Genomic DNA, 15,359 nt, shown 5'->3' with positions numbered 1-15,359 from the left:
CCAACAGCCCCTCTCAGTCCCGTCGAACCAGCGCTTCCCAACCCCTACCATCCCCGCCGAACTAGCGCCTCCCAGTCAGGTATTAATTTGAATAATTTCTATTCTACGTATTATGTATTTGTTGCTGATTGTTGTTGATTTTAATTGTTGTTGATTGTTCAGGTATTAATTGTTGTTGATGGTTCATTTATTTGTTGTTGATTTTTTTAAATTGTTAATAATTTTATTTTGTTTGAATTTTTGCTTCTATTTGAATAATTTTTGTTCTATGCTTAGTGTATTTTAAAATTGCTGGTTGTTGTTGATTGTGGTATTTGTTTATGCAGTTTGTTCACAGCTTCGCCACCGTCTCTGTCTCTGGCCTGCCTCTGTTTCGGCGTTGTCACAGATTTTAATATATGTTTTTATTTTTTATTGATGAAATTGCTATGGTTTGAATTCTGTTAATGTGAAATTAGGATTAGGTTTAGGGTTTGAATTCTGTAATTGATAAATTTGGATTGAGTTATATTCTTACTCTGAAATTGAGGTTAGGGTTTGTGAAATTGGGACATTTTAGGGTTTGGTCTCTGTTAAATATAAATTTTTTTCATTTTTTTGTTTATTTAAATCTTTTTGAATAATTAAAAAATCGAACAAATCGAACCAAACCAAACCGATATTAATGGGTTTGGTTTGGTTCGGATGGTTTTGACAAAAAAATCGAACCAAATCGAACTGTAGTTTTAATAAGCGATCGGATCGGATGACTTTTTTGTAATTAATCGAACCAAACCGCACCACGAACACCCCTACTAATGGATACTTAACCTGTCACTTTATTTTTCTGGGATGTCAGCTAGATAAAATGGAAGTTTTATAAATGTATATATATTCGTTTCTGGTAATTAGTTATCTATTGTGATTATTGACTATTCTCATTATGCATTTTCCACTTACAAGACCTTGTTGTATCCAATCTAAGGAAGAAACCATTTGAGCCTATGATTTGAATAGCTTCACGATTTTATTGCCTAATGCATTTTGCATACATTGTTGGCATTTGATCAGAAATTGCTAATTTACTCATCTCAACAATGAAGCTATCCCAATATTTTGCTTGTAGATTTGGTATTTTTACCTTGTTTTGCAAGTGATAATAGTATTTTACTGAGCTCCTTTTCATGTTATTCAAATTGCAGTTTGGTTAGAGGTTATCTATATACTCGCCATCTAGTAGGGTGTTGAGAATATGGCCAAGCATCATCCTGATTTGATTATGTGCCGAAAGCAGCCAGGAATTGCCATTGGACGACTTTGTGAGAAATGCGATGGCAAGTGTGTGATTTGCGACTCTTACGTGCGTCCTTGTACACTTGTCCGGGTTTGTGACGAATGCAACTATGGCTCATTTCAGGGCCGCTGCGTCATATGTGGAGGGGTGGGAATATCTGATGCTTACTACTGCAAGGAATGCACACAGCAGGAGAAAGATAGGGATGGCTGCCCCAAAATTGTTAATTTAGGAAGTGCCAAAACCGATTTATTCTATGAACGCAAGAAGTATGGTTTTAAGAAACGATGATGGTGTAAGAGTGAGATATTTTAATCTGTCTAAAACTGTTTTGTATGTACTTCCTGAGATATCATATTAGAACCGTTGGAGTTGAGACTTTGAGCAAAGAACTATATTTTCTTATGCAACTGTTGGTGATGTAAGTGCATAACTTGTTTACTTGGATCATGCAATTAATGGAATGATTTGAACAACTTCAGGTACTATGCGGTGAATTGTGTGCAATTTTGAGGGAAAGATGATTTGGTAAATGGATTAAGAAAAATAGTATTCATGCTGTTAAGAACACTATTTAGTTTAATTTCTTAGTAGTAGTAGTATGTTTTTTAATATTGCAGTGTTATTGTGTCATCATGTGATTGATACTCAAAGAAAGAAGGTCAAAATTAAGTACTCGCAATGAATCCTTAAGAAATTTTAAGAACAAATTCTTTGTTGAGATTTGAAAAATCTCTGAGTTATGTTTTTACTAATTCTCGCATTAGTAGTACTAGTTTATGTTTCATGCAGGATAATAAACATAAAATTATATAAAATTTTGTATTGATTAATTTGGATTGATTGAGTAGTCATCTTGTTCATTTGAGTAAGTCACTTGGCTGTGTTGCACTCCCAAGTGCGAAAGTAAGATGTAACCTAGCTTATTATACGGTATAAAGGTAACAATTACTTGGTAACAATTTGCTTAACCATCACTAATTGCATGTTCAGCATTAAGAAGATTGAATACTTAGTAATTGAATAACATATTTGATGTAACAACTAACAACTTCTATACATAAATTTACATTGTATTTGTGACGATTGAATATGCTTAAGGATTAGAGAAACATCCTGATCACTGTAAATAATAAGTTAGTATCATCCACATTTCAGGCGCATTTCCCATCATTTTGGAGCTTTCAATAGTCTTGATAGATTTCAGCTTGCACGTATTGGGCAATCTTGGTATTGCTGATTCTAAGACCCCTTCTTTTTTACCAATACAAACAGAACCAGAACCACTTTTTCCATGATAAAATGTCTGATCTTTATAGTGTAATTGATGCCAAATTTTAATCAACTGATGAAAGATTCATTTTTGATTCTTGTGCTTTGCCTGTGAGAAAATCAATTAGCAAGTTCATATATTCATGTCCATAGCATTCTTAACGTCAACCATTTTAGGGGATGAGACAAAAGAAAATGAGAAAATGATCGAAAGCAGGAAAACAGAAAACAAATTAGAAAAAAATATATAATTGATATCACAAGCACCTCAAACACTGACCTTCATCTTTTCCCACTCTCCTGCTACGCCACAAAAGCCGAATGGGTGTACCAGAAAAACCAGCATCAGCACGCAGTTGCCTCTCCATATAGCGGCGGTAAGTCTGAGGAAAAAGTTTTGCATCATTGACAAAGAACACAAATTTAGGGGGCCGTATAGCAGCCTGCAAGGGAACAACACCCAGCAAGAGTTTATTTGATAACAAGTAATTAAATTGCATATGACTTGTGAGTATGTCAAGCAGAAACAACCCACCTCACGATTGATCCAGTTGGCATTAATCATATAATTCATGTTCTCATTGGTAAAAGTTTTCACCAGTAAAATATATCATTCATAACATCTTAACAAATGCAAAGGGCAATACTCCGGCATTAAAAATAAAGGCAACAGGACAACACACAGGGATTCATACAAACATCTAAGCTAAAGGCATACAATAGCAACTACTACAAGCATCATTACATGGACATACCTGTGTACAATAGTAAACACGCCCTCTTTTACCAGCTCGTGTCCTAGGAAGAGGCTTAAAAGCCACTGCTTCCAGCATTATTTGATTTAGTATAGAAGTTCCGAGTCTTCTTTATCTCTCCTTTTCAACTTCACTAGCAGCATCAATAATCCTTTGTTCAAAAAAGCAATATGGAATCAGCAATTCTCTTAGAGGATCAACTCCAATAAAAGATTTCAATCCTGAGTAAGTCATAATATCATGACAAATATGGCACTAAATTATTGTCTACCTCCAAGAAACCTATCCACCATTATAATTGATCTAAAGCATTAAGTACACTCTATAGTAAGGGGGAGAAGAAAGCCTGTAAGGCTGTAACTGAAATAGAGAATTTGCTTGAAATAGCTGAGTCCATTTCCATGAGCATAACTCAAGCCCTATAAATAATTATGAAATCATTTTGGTAGCACTAGTCTAGTATAGACAAGTTATGCAATGGAGATGATGTAACTACCACCATCCCTATATAGCAAACCCTAAATTTCAACAAAATATAAAAAGTTGGGCTCATTCACAATGTCAATTTCAAGCTGATATTTATTTATAAAGATGAACTCCGCAGAAGGGTGAACCTGTTTTTAAGGAAAAGATGGAGCAAGTCACAGAATGAATACAGCTGCTCTTTTCCTGATTTCGGCAGTATCAATAAGCTGGAATTTCTACAGAAAGAATACCAGAAGTCAATTATCATGTTGACCCAAAATTCAAAAAGCTCATACAAATATAATTATGGTCCAAGTAAATTAGCCATATGAACCAAGTGGGAAAACCTTATAACTAACAAATCCTTCCTAGTTTTCATTCTCACAGCATAAATTCATAAAACATGTTATTGAGTAGTCATTAGCTTCACAAAAATTGAATTACTGGATAGTCACCAAAAGAATCAAACCTGGCCATCTGGTCCAGTAAATTCAGTATCAATGGCATCACATGTAGCTATTATCAATGATATATACAGAAGAAAATTCAATCTTCATAGAAACCAACCTCAACTTTTTGTAACCCTGAACAAACAAGATCAAGAAGATCTCCAGTTCCAGTGCCTGATATAGCTGATAATGGAATTGGTTCAAACCTGATATAGTAGCAAGTAATATATGTCAGATTCAAAACTACTCATTTGCTCATAACCAGTGGCTTAAGCTTTTGGAAGAGATAGTTTTTAACACGGTATCAGAGTCTGCATTATTAAATGTTGGCAAAATTAATCAGTTCCATCTCAGACCTCAACTGGATCTTCAAACCAATCCACAAACAATTCATGCTCATTAAGGCAAATTCAAAACCACATTTAAAAAATGACATCAAAAGTGAACATAACATATTGTATATCTAGTCCACGATATCCATGCCAAGAGACCATAAAAATAAGAGTGTATCATGATCATGTTGAATTGTGTCTAATCATGCCTCAAGCATGTAACTTTCCCACCCAATGACTCACCCATGGAAGGGAATCCTCACAGATATAACTTACTCAAGGGACCAAAATTCATATGCCTGCAAAATTCCTTTGCGTGGAGATTCACACTTGTTAACTGCAAGAATGACACATTTATCTGAGTAGTTTCTACAAAGCCAATCCGCAATCTCCTCATCGGCAGCCAATGGACCTGCCTGTTTAGCATAATCAACTATGATCTTCAGGTGATGATCAGGAGTAGTTTAATAAAACAAGATCATATGACACACTTAATATACATAAAACCCAGATGTTATCAGTCATGACTCACAATAGACTCAATGTGAAAAAAATAAAATATTTTATGCAAGCATCAAAATACCTGACCATCAACGACGAAAACAATAGACAATATATAAAATTGATCTTTTTAAATATTTTTTAAAATACATAAGTTATAATTTATTGATATAAAATTATCAATTACGTTCCTATTATTTGAGTCAGCTTGTGAGCTTTTGGTGAGTCGAACTTGAGCTTAAGAATTAGACTCGATTGTTAGTCAGTCGAGCTGTGAGTCAAGCTCAATTTTCGATCTTATTTTAAAAGATCTTATAGAAAAGTAAAAGTAATTTTATGTTTGGGTATGTCATGGAAAAAGATTTTTTTATTTATCAATTATGTTTGGGTATAATAGCATAAAAGTACTTATTTATTTATTTATTACATGAAAAATATCTTTTTTTAAGAAAAAAAAGATCTTTTAAAAAAAATGTAAATTACATCTTCTTAAAAAAAATATTTTTTTGATTTTCTTTAGTGTTTTTACTTTTACTACTAAAAATTTGACAAATATACTAAAAAATATAAAATATCTATTTTTATCAAAATAATGGCGTCCAAGTAAGTACGAAGTCGCAAAAAGCTCTGAAGTGGAAGAGGAGGAATTCTTTAAAAATTGGTGGAATGAAGCAATACCAGCAACAAATAGAAGAAATCAAATAAAGAAAAAAAGAAACATGGTCGCATTTGTGCTTTGTAGGATTTGGATAACTTGAGACCAATGAAATTTTGAGAATACTAAACTAAATCCCAAATGAGATATGAAAAGAAGTTGAAACCTTGAATGAAGAATATAAATTTCAAACATCCTTATTTTAGAATATCATAATTAAGGAACAAAATTAGAAAAATATCAAAGAGGATTAGAAAAAAAAATTAATGTAATTTATTAGGATATTATTCCATAACAAGTGTACTCTTAGCGTACTCTTGGGGCATTAGATTCGATGGTCCTAGAACGTTTGGATCACTTAATGGTCCTATAACAAACATGTTTTTTAAGTTTTTTTAACAATTGCTAAATAGTCCCTTTCTAATTTTAATTACAAACTAACCCTATATATTTTATTTAATTATAAAAATTATTTTTTAATTTATAAATTATTATTTTATCATTCATCTATTATGTTTATTAACAATTAAAAATAAAAATAATAACAAATTAGATCTTCTATTGATCATACTAAAATTTTTGGCTATTTTAACCGATTAAAGTTTATATTTGATCTGTGACATTCGTTTGTCCAGGGTTGTGAAATCGTGTTTCATTTCGAATCAATCGATTGGAATAACAAAATAATCGATTGAATTTCAGGTTTCTCATAACTCAATCGATTGGAATACAGGTTGTTATCACAAAACAATCGATGACTAAAATGTGGGCTTTTAATAATTCAATCAATTGCTTATACACCCAATCGATTGAATGCTTGAAAACAACCTGAATCTCACAATTCAATAATCGATTGAATTCATTAAAGCGATATGGATTTGCCAAATTCAATCGTGGTTGTTCTACCCAATCGATTGAATTGTGTACTACGCCGTTTCTTATCGTTAAAAAAAATTATTATCTTATTATTCATCTATCTTATCTTTAAAATTCTATCTTCAATTTTTAACGATAAGAAACGGCGTAGTACACAATTCAATCGATTGGGTAGCACAACCAATCAATTGAATTTGGCAAATCCATATTGTTTTGATGACCAATAGATTGAATTGTGAGACCTCAGATTGTTTTCAAGTATTCAATCGATTGGGTGTATATGCAATCGATTGAATTATTAAAAGCCCACATTTTAGTCAATCGATTGACTAAAATGTGGGACCAATCGATTGATTTTTGCGAAAACCATGCTGCCTTGTGATAATAATTTGGAGTCCAATCGATTGAGTTATGGAAAACCTCTGGACGAACGTCACGGATCAAATATAAATTTTAATCGATCGGAATGACAAAAAATTTTATTATGATCAGTCAAAGATCTAATTCGTTATTGTTTTTGTTTTTTATTATTAATAAACATAATAGATAAATAAAAAAATAATAATTTATAAATTAAAAATAATTTTTATAATTAAATAAAATATATAAGTTTAATTTGTAATTAAAATTAAAAAATGACTATTTAGCAGTTGTTAAAAAAATTTAAAAAATATATTTTATTATGAAATCATTAAATAATTCAAACGTTCTAAAACTATCGAATCCAAATTCAAATCACATTAATTCGATTTAATACCACAAAAACTAAATTAAATTTAGTCAATTCAATTTATATAAATTTATGTTTAAAGACACGCACGAGTTTTGATTTGAGACTGTCATATAATATTAAAACACACTTGATTTATTAATGTTATTTACCCCTTAATTATCGTGGTTAATAGAAAAATTACACGCAATTCCAGTGTGAATATGGATAACCATCAAATTTTTTAGATAATGATGTCTCTTCTGTTCTGCCGCGGTATTGACTCTTAGAGCATTAGAGCAATGAGCGCCGCCAACTTAGCATTTCCCTCCTCTGCGTTCCGTCGTTGAAGCATAAACAGACCATCACAGCTCAGCTCAACTCACCGCAAATATGAAATATAGGGTTTCGCACAGGTTCCCAGTGCTTCCTCGCCATACTCGATTCCTTAACCACACTCGTTCGTCCTTCACTTCCTTCGCAAAAAGGTTTCAAACTACTCAAACTCGAGCTTCCATCAATGGGGGAAGTGGAAATTCTCAAGGTTAGTTATTGCTTCTTCAACTATCTGAATTTTATTGTGATTTGTTACGAAGTGTAAGCTCCTAAGCTTTGAGCTTATTGCTGTGAGAATGTGCAGGGGATTCTTATCTTGTACCTGGTGCAACAGTAGCTACCATTCTCATGCTTGGTGTTCTCCATGGCCGTAGAATGTATGATGACAAGAAGGTTCACACTTATTCACAAGTTTAGCTTCACTTTTGGATTCTACATTTGTGTTATCTTCTTGCTCGATTAAATACTCCTATTATCTGATTTGTGGATTATGGTTTTCATACCCTTGTGCCAGGCTGAAGAGATGCGTGATAAAGGAATTGAGATTGAATTCCAACCTGATGTAAAGGTAAGGTAGAATTTTTCGCTTTCTGGCTGTTGTCCATCTTCCTAGAAAGGGAAAATAAATATGTGTATCAAGGCATTTATTTAATTTTGGTTATTTTACATGTGCGCTATGTCATCAATAGGCGACATTTTTGAGATTATTGCCTCTGCGTTCAATTTCTAGATGTTGGGGATTCCTGACAAGCTTGGTAAGAACTCAACTTTTATGCCTTCGGTATCTTATTTCTTAATTATATATATTCAATGAGTTGTGAGCTGTATTTTTACAATTATGTGCACAATTTTGTTTCTGTGCTATTGCTTCTGCTAGTAAGGGTGGGAAGAAACAACTTTCTGAGTAATTACAAGTGTAATAAAATAAATCTTTAAAAAAAATACAAGAACATAAATTATGTTGCGTGTCTTTTCATAGCCTTTATTGAATTTAAATGATTTAAGTTCTGCATATTGTAGACAGTCTTGTATATACTGTGTATTATATCATTATATGATCTTTACATATTCAGCAAAATTTTCCAGGAAATCCCAGTGTGGTTAAGGCCACATGTCTATAGAGCTTGGGCTCGGGCATTCCATTCGGGTACAACCATTTTTTTTCTTTTTCCATTTGTCTGAATATTTTTGCTATTCTTGTTATAATATGCTGCTATAGCTATCATGCAATGAAACTGGCACAAATTGTTCTTGATAAACATTTATCTGATAATTAGTGTAAAGATGATCCTAATTCCTGTTGACATGTCAGATTTGGAAGAAGCTGCTTTGCCTCTAGACAAGTATGCCTCTTTAAGGGAATTTTTTGTCCGCACTTTGAAAGAAGGTTCCAGGCCTATTGATGATGATCCGTTATGTCTGGTAACTGGTAACAGCTATTTGAAATTAGAAGTTTTCATTTATACCATTTTGTATTGATACATAATCAATTAGGCCAAATCTATTTTCTTCAGGTTAGTCCTGTGGATGGTACAGTTTTAAGATTTGGGGAGTTAAAGGGATCTGGGGGAATGATTGAACAAGTTAAAGGGTTTTCATACTCGGTATTTTCTCTTCTTGGTGCAAGCCCTTCCCTTCCAACAAAGGTTGATAGTGAGGTGCAAGAGGAGCAGAGCGAATCAATGACAACAACTGAGAAAAGCAAGAAATCATGGTGGAGAATTTCATTCGCTTCTCCAAAGGTCTGGGACCCTACATCATCATGGTAATTTTTTCTTCTGCCTATATATCTCAGAATATATATATATATATATATATAACTTCACATGATTGTAAAATGTGTTTTAATTTTCGTTGAATTCAGTTGAACAAAACCACTGATTCATATATTTTTCTATACATCCCACTCAAATTGGATCCTAAATGTCCTTCATGTTTATACTCTTAATTCTCTATTCATGATATATATGCCTCGTTTTCATTAAAGGATTTCTTCAAATAATAGAAACTTCTGATTTAGCAATATCTGCAACTGAAATCAGGTCCACTGGATGACATAAGACGAGGAGTGTGAGAGTGCTTAATACCTTTTTCAGGGAAAAAATTATCCTTTTTTCTTTTCTATAGTTTAATCTTTTCAAGATATTAATTGTGCTTCCTGTCTGTATGGTTCTTGTTATTATCATACAATCATAAAGGCCTGTGTTGCCTGCTCAGTTCAGAGGCCCGTATTTCATTTTGGGATATATTAGGTCTGTTACCTAAAATGCTACTATGTCAACCTCAAATGCATATGACTGTTCTGTATTGATGTTCTGTGGACCTCCAAAATCAATGTATCTGCTATTTATTTTACTCTACAATAGAGAAGGTAATGACTGACACAACAAAAAATTTTCTTTTGCAGCCCAAAGAGAGGTCTCTTTTACTGTGTGATTTACTTAAAGCCTGGTGATTACCATCGGATACATTCCCCAGCTGACTGGAAAATTCTTGTTCGCAGACATTTTTCTGGTAAACGATCTCAAGCATGTCATACATTCAAACAACTAGAGAATAACACCTAGTATTAATCTGTTTTAGCTTGGAATGGAGCAACCTTAGGATGGATCAATAGGAAAATGGCCACCTACACCCTGAGTGTCAAAGTGAAAGACCCTAAGGCTGCATTTGGTTTTGTGTGTCTGTGTCTATGTTTCAGTGTCCTGACTTTATAAACAAACGCAGCCTAAGTGAACATCGAGAGGATTGTTGAGGCATATGAGCCATTTCATTTCAATTTGTTCTTCCTTCTTTTTCATTTTACTTTCCCACCTTAATGTTTGATTAATGTTTCCATAAGCTCTGCAAATGAAATTATCTCTTCAATGTGTAAAATATTGAAACTAGTAAGCAAACATAATGTAGTAGTATTGTTGATTTTCAAGTTTTGCATTTGTTGGTTACGATGTGGTGCACTAATTTATTAATAATTAGTTTGTTATTAAATTATTTGTTTGTTACTTATTTTGCAGGCCGTCTTTATCCATTGAATGAAAGAGCTACAAGAACAATCAGAAACCTCTATATTGAGAATGAGAGGGTAATTTATATCTAATTTAAATTGAACTTGGAACTTTATACCTTAATCTCACCCCACATTTTCACCTACTTATTCGTGCCAATTAAGCACATTGACATATTAACTTTATGTGGAAAGACTTGCTCTTGAAAATGAACATATTCTTTATGGGGACAAAGAAGCTAGGAGCTGTTCCAGTTGGTCTGGGAGTGTGAGGCACTCTTTCTATAGCAGTAATCAAATTATTGTTTTGTTCTAGGGAGGTCCGATGTGATATTTATGTGTATTTCATTACTCCATATAAACTTTTGGAATTTTCCTAATTTTGTCATTTGCCCATTTTATTTACTATGCTCTTCTAACAATCTAACCATGAGTAACCACCTTCACTCTGAGTTACGGTATGATTGGTCACCAACTGTGTCTTTACTCTCTATAAAATGGTCAGGTTGTTCTTGAAGGTCTCTGGCAGGAAGGGTTTATGGCACTTGCTGCAATTGGTGCCACAAATATTGGATCAATTGAGGTGTGTCTATAGTTCCTTAAGGATGTAATAATAGTATAACATTCCATTACAATGAGCAACTTCCTGCAAGTTCATTACCAAGAATGTTAGAAAGTGTTTGGGTTTTCTGTTACTACTGTCCTGTTATTGACTGGATTTCTTCATTAAATTGGCAGCTTTTCATTGAGCCCGAACTTCATACTAACAAGCCAAAAAAGAAGTTGCTACCTTCAGAGCCTCCTGACGAACGGGTTTACATAAGTGAAAGTGAAAGTATTGGTAGGATGCTCAAGAAAGGTGACGAGGTTAGTAGTTGATCTAATTGTCTCTTAGAATTTATGCGCATGTGTCAAACTTAAATAGCATTGAACTGCAAATTTTATATAAGTAGACAGATTTTAGAGAGGTGCTTTTGAATTTTGATCCTTTTTATTTATGGCACTTGCACTCCTTGTGAATTGAGAGCTATTAGATAGATTTGGTATAATGTAGTTCATTGCTTTTTTTATTCTCAGTTTGCTGCTTTCAACATGGGATCGACAGTTGTTCTTGTTTTTCAAGCTCCGATTCCAAAACTTGTCCATGAGGATAATTCATCAGAGGAGTTCAAATTCTGTGTCAAACCTGGGGATAGAATTCGTGTTGGTGAGGCTCTAGGGAGGTGGCATACTTCATAACAAGCTAACTTTTGTGCATTTGATTATATTTATTAATCAACTCCATTTTGAAGAGAAGGATAATCGTGCCACGTTTGGATGTGTTCCATATCTAATCCGTGACACTGTTAATTTCCGCAATTGAGAGATTTGAGAGATCTCTATTTTGAAGAGAAGGTTAATCGAGCCTTTGCACGGATCCTTTGTAATTAAGTATAGCACAAGTTATATCAACAGTTTTGAGACATACGTGAAAAGAAATTGAAGTTTTTCATGGCTGAGGTTTTCACGGCTGAGTTTTTTCATGAAAGTTTTTTCATATCTAGATGATGCCCAAAATATCTCAACTCTCAAAACTATGACAATATACACACATATATTTGGGTCTAAAATCAGTGGACAATCAATAACTTGTTTATCTGAGGGATTTGTGAAGCGCAAGTGGTGGTGTTAGATGGAGCTTAATTCCTACTGCCCTATCAAAATAAATAAATCATCCAAAAGCAAATCCAAATATTTTCCTTTTGTAACTGATATGAGTAAAATCCATCAAAATTTGGGCAAGAGACACAATGTCGAATTATAATAGTAAAAAGTAAAAACTGGACAAAGCCATCGAGTTCACGATCGGGTGACAAAACAAAACCCCTGGAAAATTTGGCATTAGCATTTAAAATTGAACTGATCCTATATGTAATGAAGCTCTCGTGAATCAAGAGTCACCTCAAAAGAAAACTTGTGATAAATCCAAAGTCCATTAAATTTTAATATTTCATCGTCATCATCCGTGCCTTTACATCAAAACTTTGTTCCTGGAACGGCAACACACCACATCAAGGTTAGCCACTAAGGTCTGAGCCAGCCACACACGACATACCTCATACATAATTCAATATTTACCATGGCAAAGACTTTTTATAAAAAAATTAGTAGTACTTTTTTAAAAGATAAAAAATAGTTTAATTGACTTAAATACTTTATTATGACATAAAGTATTCAATAAGTTCAATAAACAATACTCTCTCTATCTTAAAGTCATTCAATAAATATTATAAATTTTAATATTTGTCCTTCTAACTTCTTCTTTACATATTTTATAGCATATATATTCAAATTTTTATATAAAATAATAATGAAAAATCAAAGAATTGGTGCATTTTTTAAGAGGAATGCTAATATTTAAGAAGGAGAACATATAACTTTTATAATATCAACACCTGCTAGATAGTTTTTTACATTTGATGAGTTTGACCTTAATTTTTTGAAACGAGATTCTAAAAAATGGTTTTAAATTTGGCAATATCACTCAAACTAGAGAAATGAGGTTAGACGAGTTTATCTTAAATGAACTTTATATCAAAAATATATTGACAATTATCTTTTATCTGATCCCCCAAAATTTTGTTTCAAGTTCCGCCACTGATATTTACCCAAGGGTTTTACTATCTGTATTTTAAAGACATTGATTAAGTATACTATAAAAAGAAATATTTTAATATTTTTGATATATTGAATACATTAAAAAGGTAAAAAAAATATTTTTATAATAAATATCGTTAAAATATTTTCTTTTATGTTATACTTAACCAATACTCTTAGAATATAGAATAGCAAAATCTTTTTTCTAATTCCAATATTTTTAAATTTAACCTAGTAATGAGTTAATATTCATTTTAATTCTTAAACTTGTAAGCAATCATCAATTTAGTTCCTAAAATTTTAATTGGTTTTATTTAGTCTTTAAATTTTATAAATATAATTCACATTAGTTTCTGTTACACTAAAACCTATAAAAAGATGCAATTTTACAGAGTACAACATAACACTTGACTGTACATGTTCCGTAAACGTTTGTGTCTAAAATTATTTCAAGACTAACATGAATTATTTTTGTAAAATTTGAAAAATTTTAAAAATTAAATTAAAGTTGGAATGCAAGTTCAAGAACAAATTAAGTATTACGGAAACGTTGACCCTAAAGTAAAATATGACGAGTAAACGACAAAAATAAATAAATAAAATCACAAGTGTTCATTGGAAACAACGTACGTCTATTTGGAGTATTAGGAAGATGGAGGGAGGCGCTTGTAACGGAACATGATGCAGGCGACGGGTAATACGACTCCGATCATCATTACGACAGTTCCGGCTAAGTATCTGAATTGGCTTGGAGGGGCCACTTCTATGAACCTCCTAATCTGCATTTCCAAATGCTTATTATATGATATGAATTGAACTGAAAACAAAATATTGATCTTTCTATTGTTAGATCCATAATAAAACCGTGACTTGCATGACTTGCAGTTGCAGGCATTGTCTGATATATGAAATCGCTCGTTCCCAGTGCCACTGCCGTGTTTCAATTAGCTTAATAGCTTTAGTTAAAGGCAAACGCCGCGTTTGAGATTCGTTAGTTCGGGTTAGTTATATATACAGAATTACAGATTCACCGTCCTTTTACAGATTTATTGCCAGGCACCAGTGGCTAATTATACTTTTCCTTTTGAAAATTACTATTTTAATTTCAATATTTAAGTTAAATTTTAATTTTTGTTCCTAACGTATCAATGTTTTATTTCTGTATTAAAAGTTTTAAATAAGTTTAATATTGTTATACCCTTCAATTTGACATAAACGATGAATAGTTAATAGAATGAGTCACATCAACATTAATAATATTATTAGTTAAGTTATATATTTTTTTATAAATTAAAAAAACTAATCAATTTTTTTTATAACACTTCTTTTTCTTAATTTTATTTATACAAAATTTTAAATTTTAACAATTAATTATTAACATTTTAAAAAATCAGAATTCTATTTAAAAATTTGTCTCAATCAATCACAGTCATTTCACTGTTATGATGCTTCCTCGAATAAAATTATGAACAATATTTTTCAAATGCTCGAATGTGAAAATTAAAATTTATAAATTAAAATGTACATAGCATTGTAGACTGGAATGTCAATTCATAGTTTCATTCACGTTTCGGAAGTTGAAAGTTTATTATAAGAGTATATATTAACGCTTTTATTTTTTAGAAAATTTTATTATGTCGAGATTATTAAATTTTGTAAAAATAAGACATATACATTCTTATCTTAATTAATTACGTTATTTTTACTTAAACAAATAGATTTTAAAAAATGTAATAGAAAAATCTATATGTGTTACTTTTATAAAGTTTAAAGATCTTAACATAATAAAATTTTTTGAGGACAAAAATGTTTGATTCAAAATTTTTTAAAAATTTATTTAAATATATACTTCTACTATAATATATATTTTTATTGTGGCATAATTTTAATTATTTGTAAATTACTAATAATTTAATCTCATTGGTTGATACTAATATTTAATGGATGCATTAAATTAAAAAAAATAAATATAGTTATTTAATTTCTCTATTTATAACACACCACATTTATAAATTTTTTTAAGTGACAAAAACACACACAAAAATCAATCTTAAAATTTAGCTCTATCGTAATCAAAATTTATTATGACCCCTAA

At 31.7% G+C, this 15,359-nt stretch overlaps 3 protein-coding genes across 11 annotated transcripts in view; 2 read left to right on the top strand and 1 right to left on the bottom strand.

The window, feature by feature from the left end:
- LOC107488243 (PHD finger-like domain-containing protein 5A) overlaps positions 1-1,749 on the top strand; it is a 4,099-nt gene extending 2,350 nt beyond the window's left edge. For 2 of the 4 annotated variants that reach the window (XM_052262241.1, XM_052262243.1), the window contains exon 2: positions 1,182-1,749. In XM_052262241.1, the coding sequence (XP_052118201.1) occupies positions 1,232-1,564 (333 nt within the window). In that variant the 5' untranslated portion in view covers positions 1,182-1,231 and the 3' untranslated portion in view covers positions 1,565-1,749. Of the gene's footprint in view, positions 80-326; positions 379-1,181 lie in introns of all 4 variants that reach the window. The other 2 variants (XM_052262242.1, XM_052262240.1) reach the window with 2 other exon arrangements.
- Positions 1,750-2,304: 555 nt separating this feature from the next.
- On the bottom strand, positions 2,305-5,123 carry LOC107488241 (uncharacterized). 6 transcript variants are annotated; one of them, XR_008009554.1, is made up of 6 exons: positions 4,823-5,123; positions 4,333-4,420; positions 3,915-4,001; positions 3,301-3,451; positions 2,826-2,928; positions 2,305-2,654 (listed from the first exon to the last, which is right to left on the bottom strand). XR_008009554.1 is itself a non-coding variant. In XM_052262238.1 (6 exons), the coding sequence occupies exons 4-6, from the start codon at positions 3,376-3,378 to the stop codon at positions 2,611-2,613; spliced, it is 285 nt and encodes a 94-aa protein (XP_052118198.1). In that variant the 5' UTR covers positions 3,379-3,451; positions 3,915-4,001; positions 4,333-4,388; positions 4,421-5,123; the 3' UTR covers positions 2,305-2,610. The 6 variants fall into 6 exon arrangements, 4 of the variants coding, with proteins under 4 accessions (XP_052118198.1, XP_052118197.1, XP_052118199.1 ...); XM_052262238.1 differs by having other exon boundaries at positions 2,826-2,988; positions 4,333-4,388; positions 4,421-5,123; XM_052262237.1 differs by having other exon boundaries at positions 2,826-2,988; positions 4,790-5,123.
- Positions 5,124-7,520: 2,397 nt separating this feature from the next.
- LOC107488240 (phosphatidylserine decarboxylase proenzyme 1, mitochondrial) lies at positions 7,521-12,119 on the top strand. The gene is made up of 12 exons (XM_016108954.3): positions 7,521-7,831; positions 7,928-8,016; positions 8,138-8,191; positions 8,313-8,378; positions 8,710-8,770; positions 8,936-9,045; positions 9,138-9,388; positions 10,031-10,137; positions 10,638-10,705; positions 11,133-11,210; positions 11,366-11,494; positions 11,705-12,119. The coding sequence occupies exons 1-12, from the start codon at positions 7,681-7,683 to the stop codon at positions 11,864-11,866; spliced, it is 1,326 nt and encodes a 441-aa protein (XP_015964440.1). The 5' UTR covers positions 7,521-7,680; the 3' UTR covers positions 11,867-12,119.
- Positions 12,120-15,359: the final 3,240 nt, after the last annotated feature.

This window comes from Arachis duranensis, chromosome 5 (assembly GCF_000817695.3).
Source record: "Arachis duranensis cultivar V14167 chromosome 5, aradu.V14167.gnm2.J7QH, whole genome shotgun sequence".
Lineage (NCBI taxonomy): Eukaryota > Viridiplantae > Streptophyta > Magnoliopsida > Fabales > Fabaceae > Arachis > Arachis duranensis.
This window is presented reverse-complemented; position numbering and strand designations above follow the sequence as displayed.

What these genes read in the sequence shown, in the direction of transcription:
- LOC107488240 (XM_016108954.3), top strand. Translation starts at nt 7,681, where the DNA reads ATGAAATATAGGGTTTCGCACAGGTTCCCAGTGCTTCCTCGCCATACT. An exon ending in GGGGATTCCTGACAAGCTTG is followed by an intron (nt 8,379 to 8,709) that starts GTAAGAACTCAA and finishes AAAATTTTCCAG; the next exon opens with GAAATCCCAGTGTGGTTAAG. An exon ending in ATGATGATCCGTTATGTCTG is followed by an intron (nt 9,046 to 9,137) that starts GTAACTGGTAAC and finishes TATTTTCTTCAG; the next exon opens with GTTAGTCCTGTGGATGGTAC.
- LOC107488241 (XM_052262238.1), bottom strand. Translation starts at nt 3,378, where the DNA reads ATGCTGGAAGCAGTGGCTTTTAAGCCTCTTCCTAGGACACGAGCTGGT. An exon ending in GTGTTTACTATTGTACACAG is followed by an intron (nt 2,989 to 3,300) that starts GTATGTCCATGT and finishes GTTCCCTTGCAG; the next exon opens with GCTGCTATACGGCCCCCTAA. An exon ending in GAGAGTGGGAAAAGATGAAG is followed by an intron (nt 2,655 to 2,825) that starts GTCAGTGTTTGA and finishes ATTTTCTCACAG; the next exon opens with GCAAAGCACAAGAATCAAAA.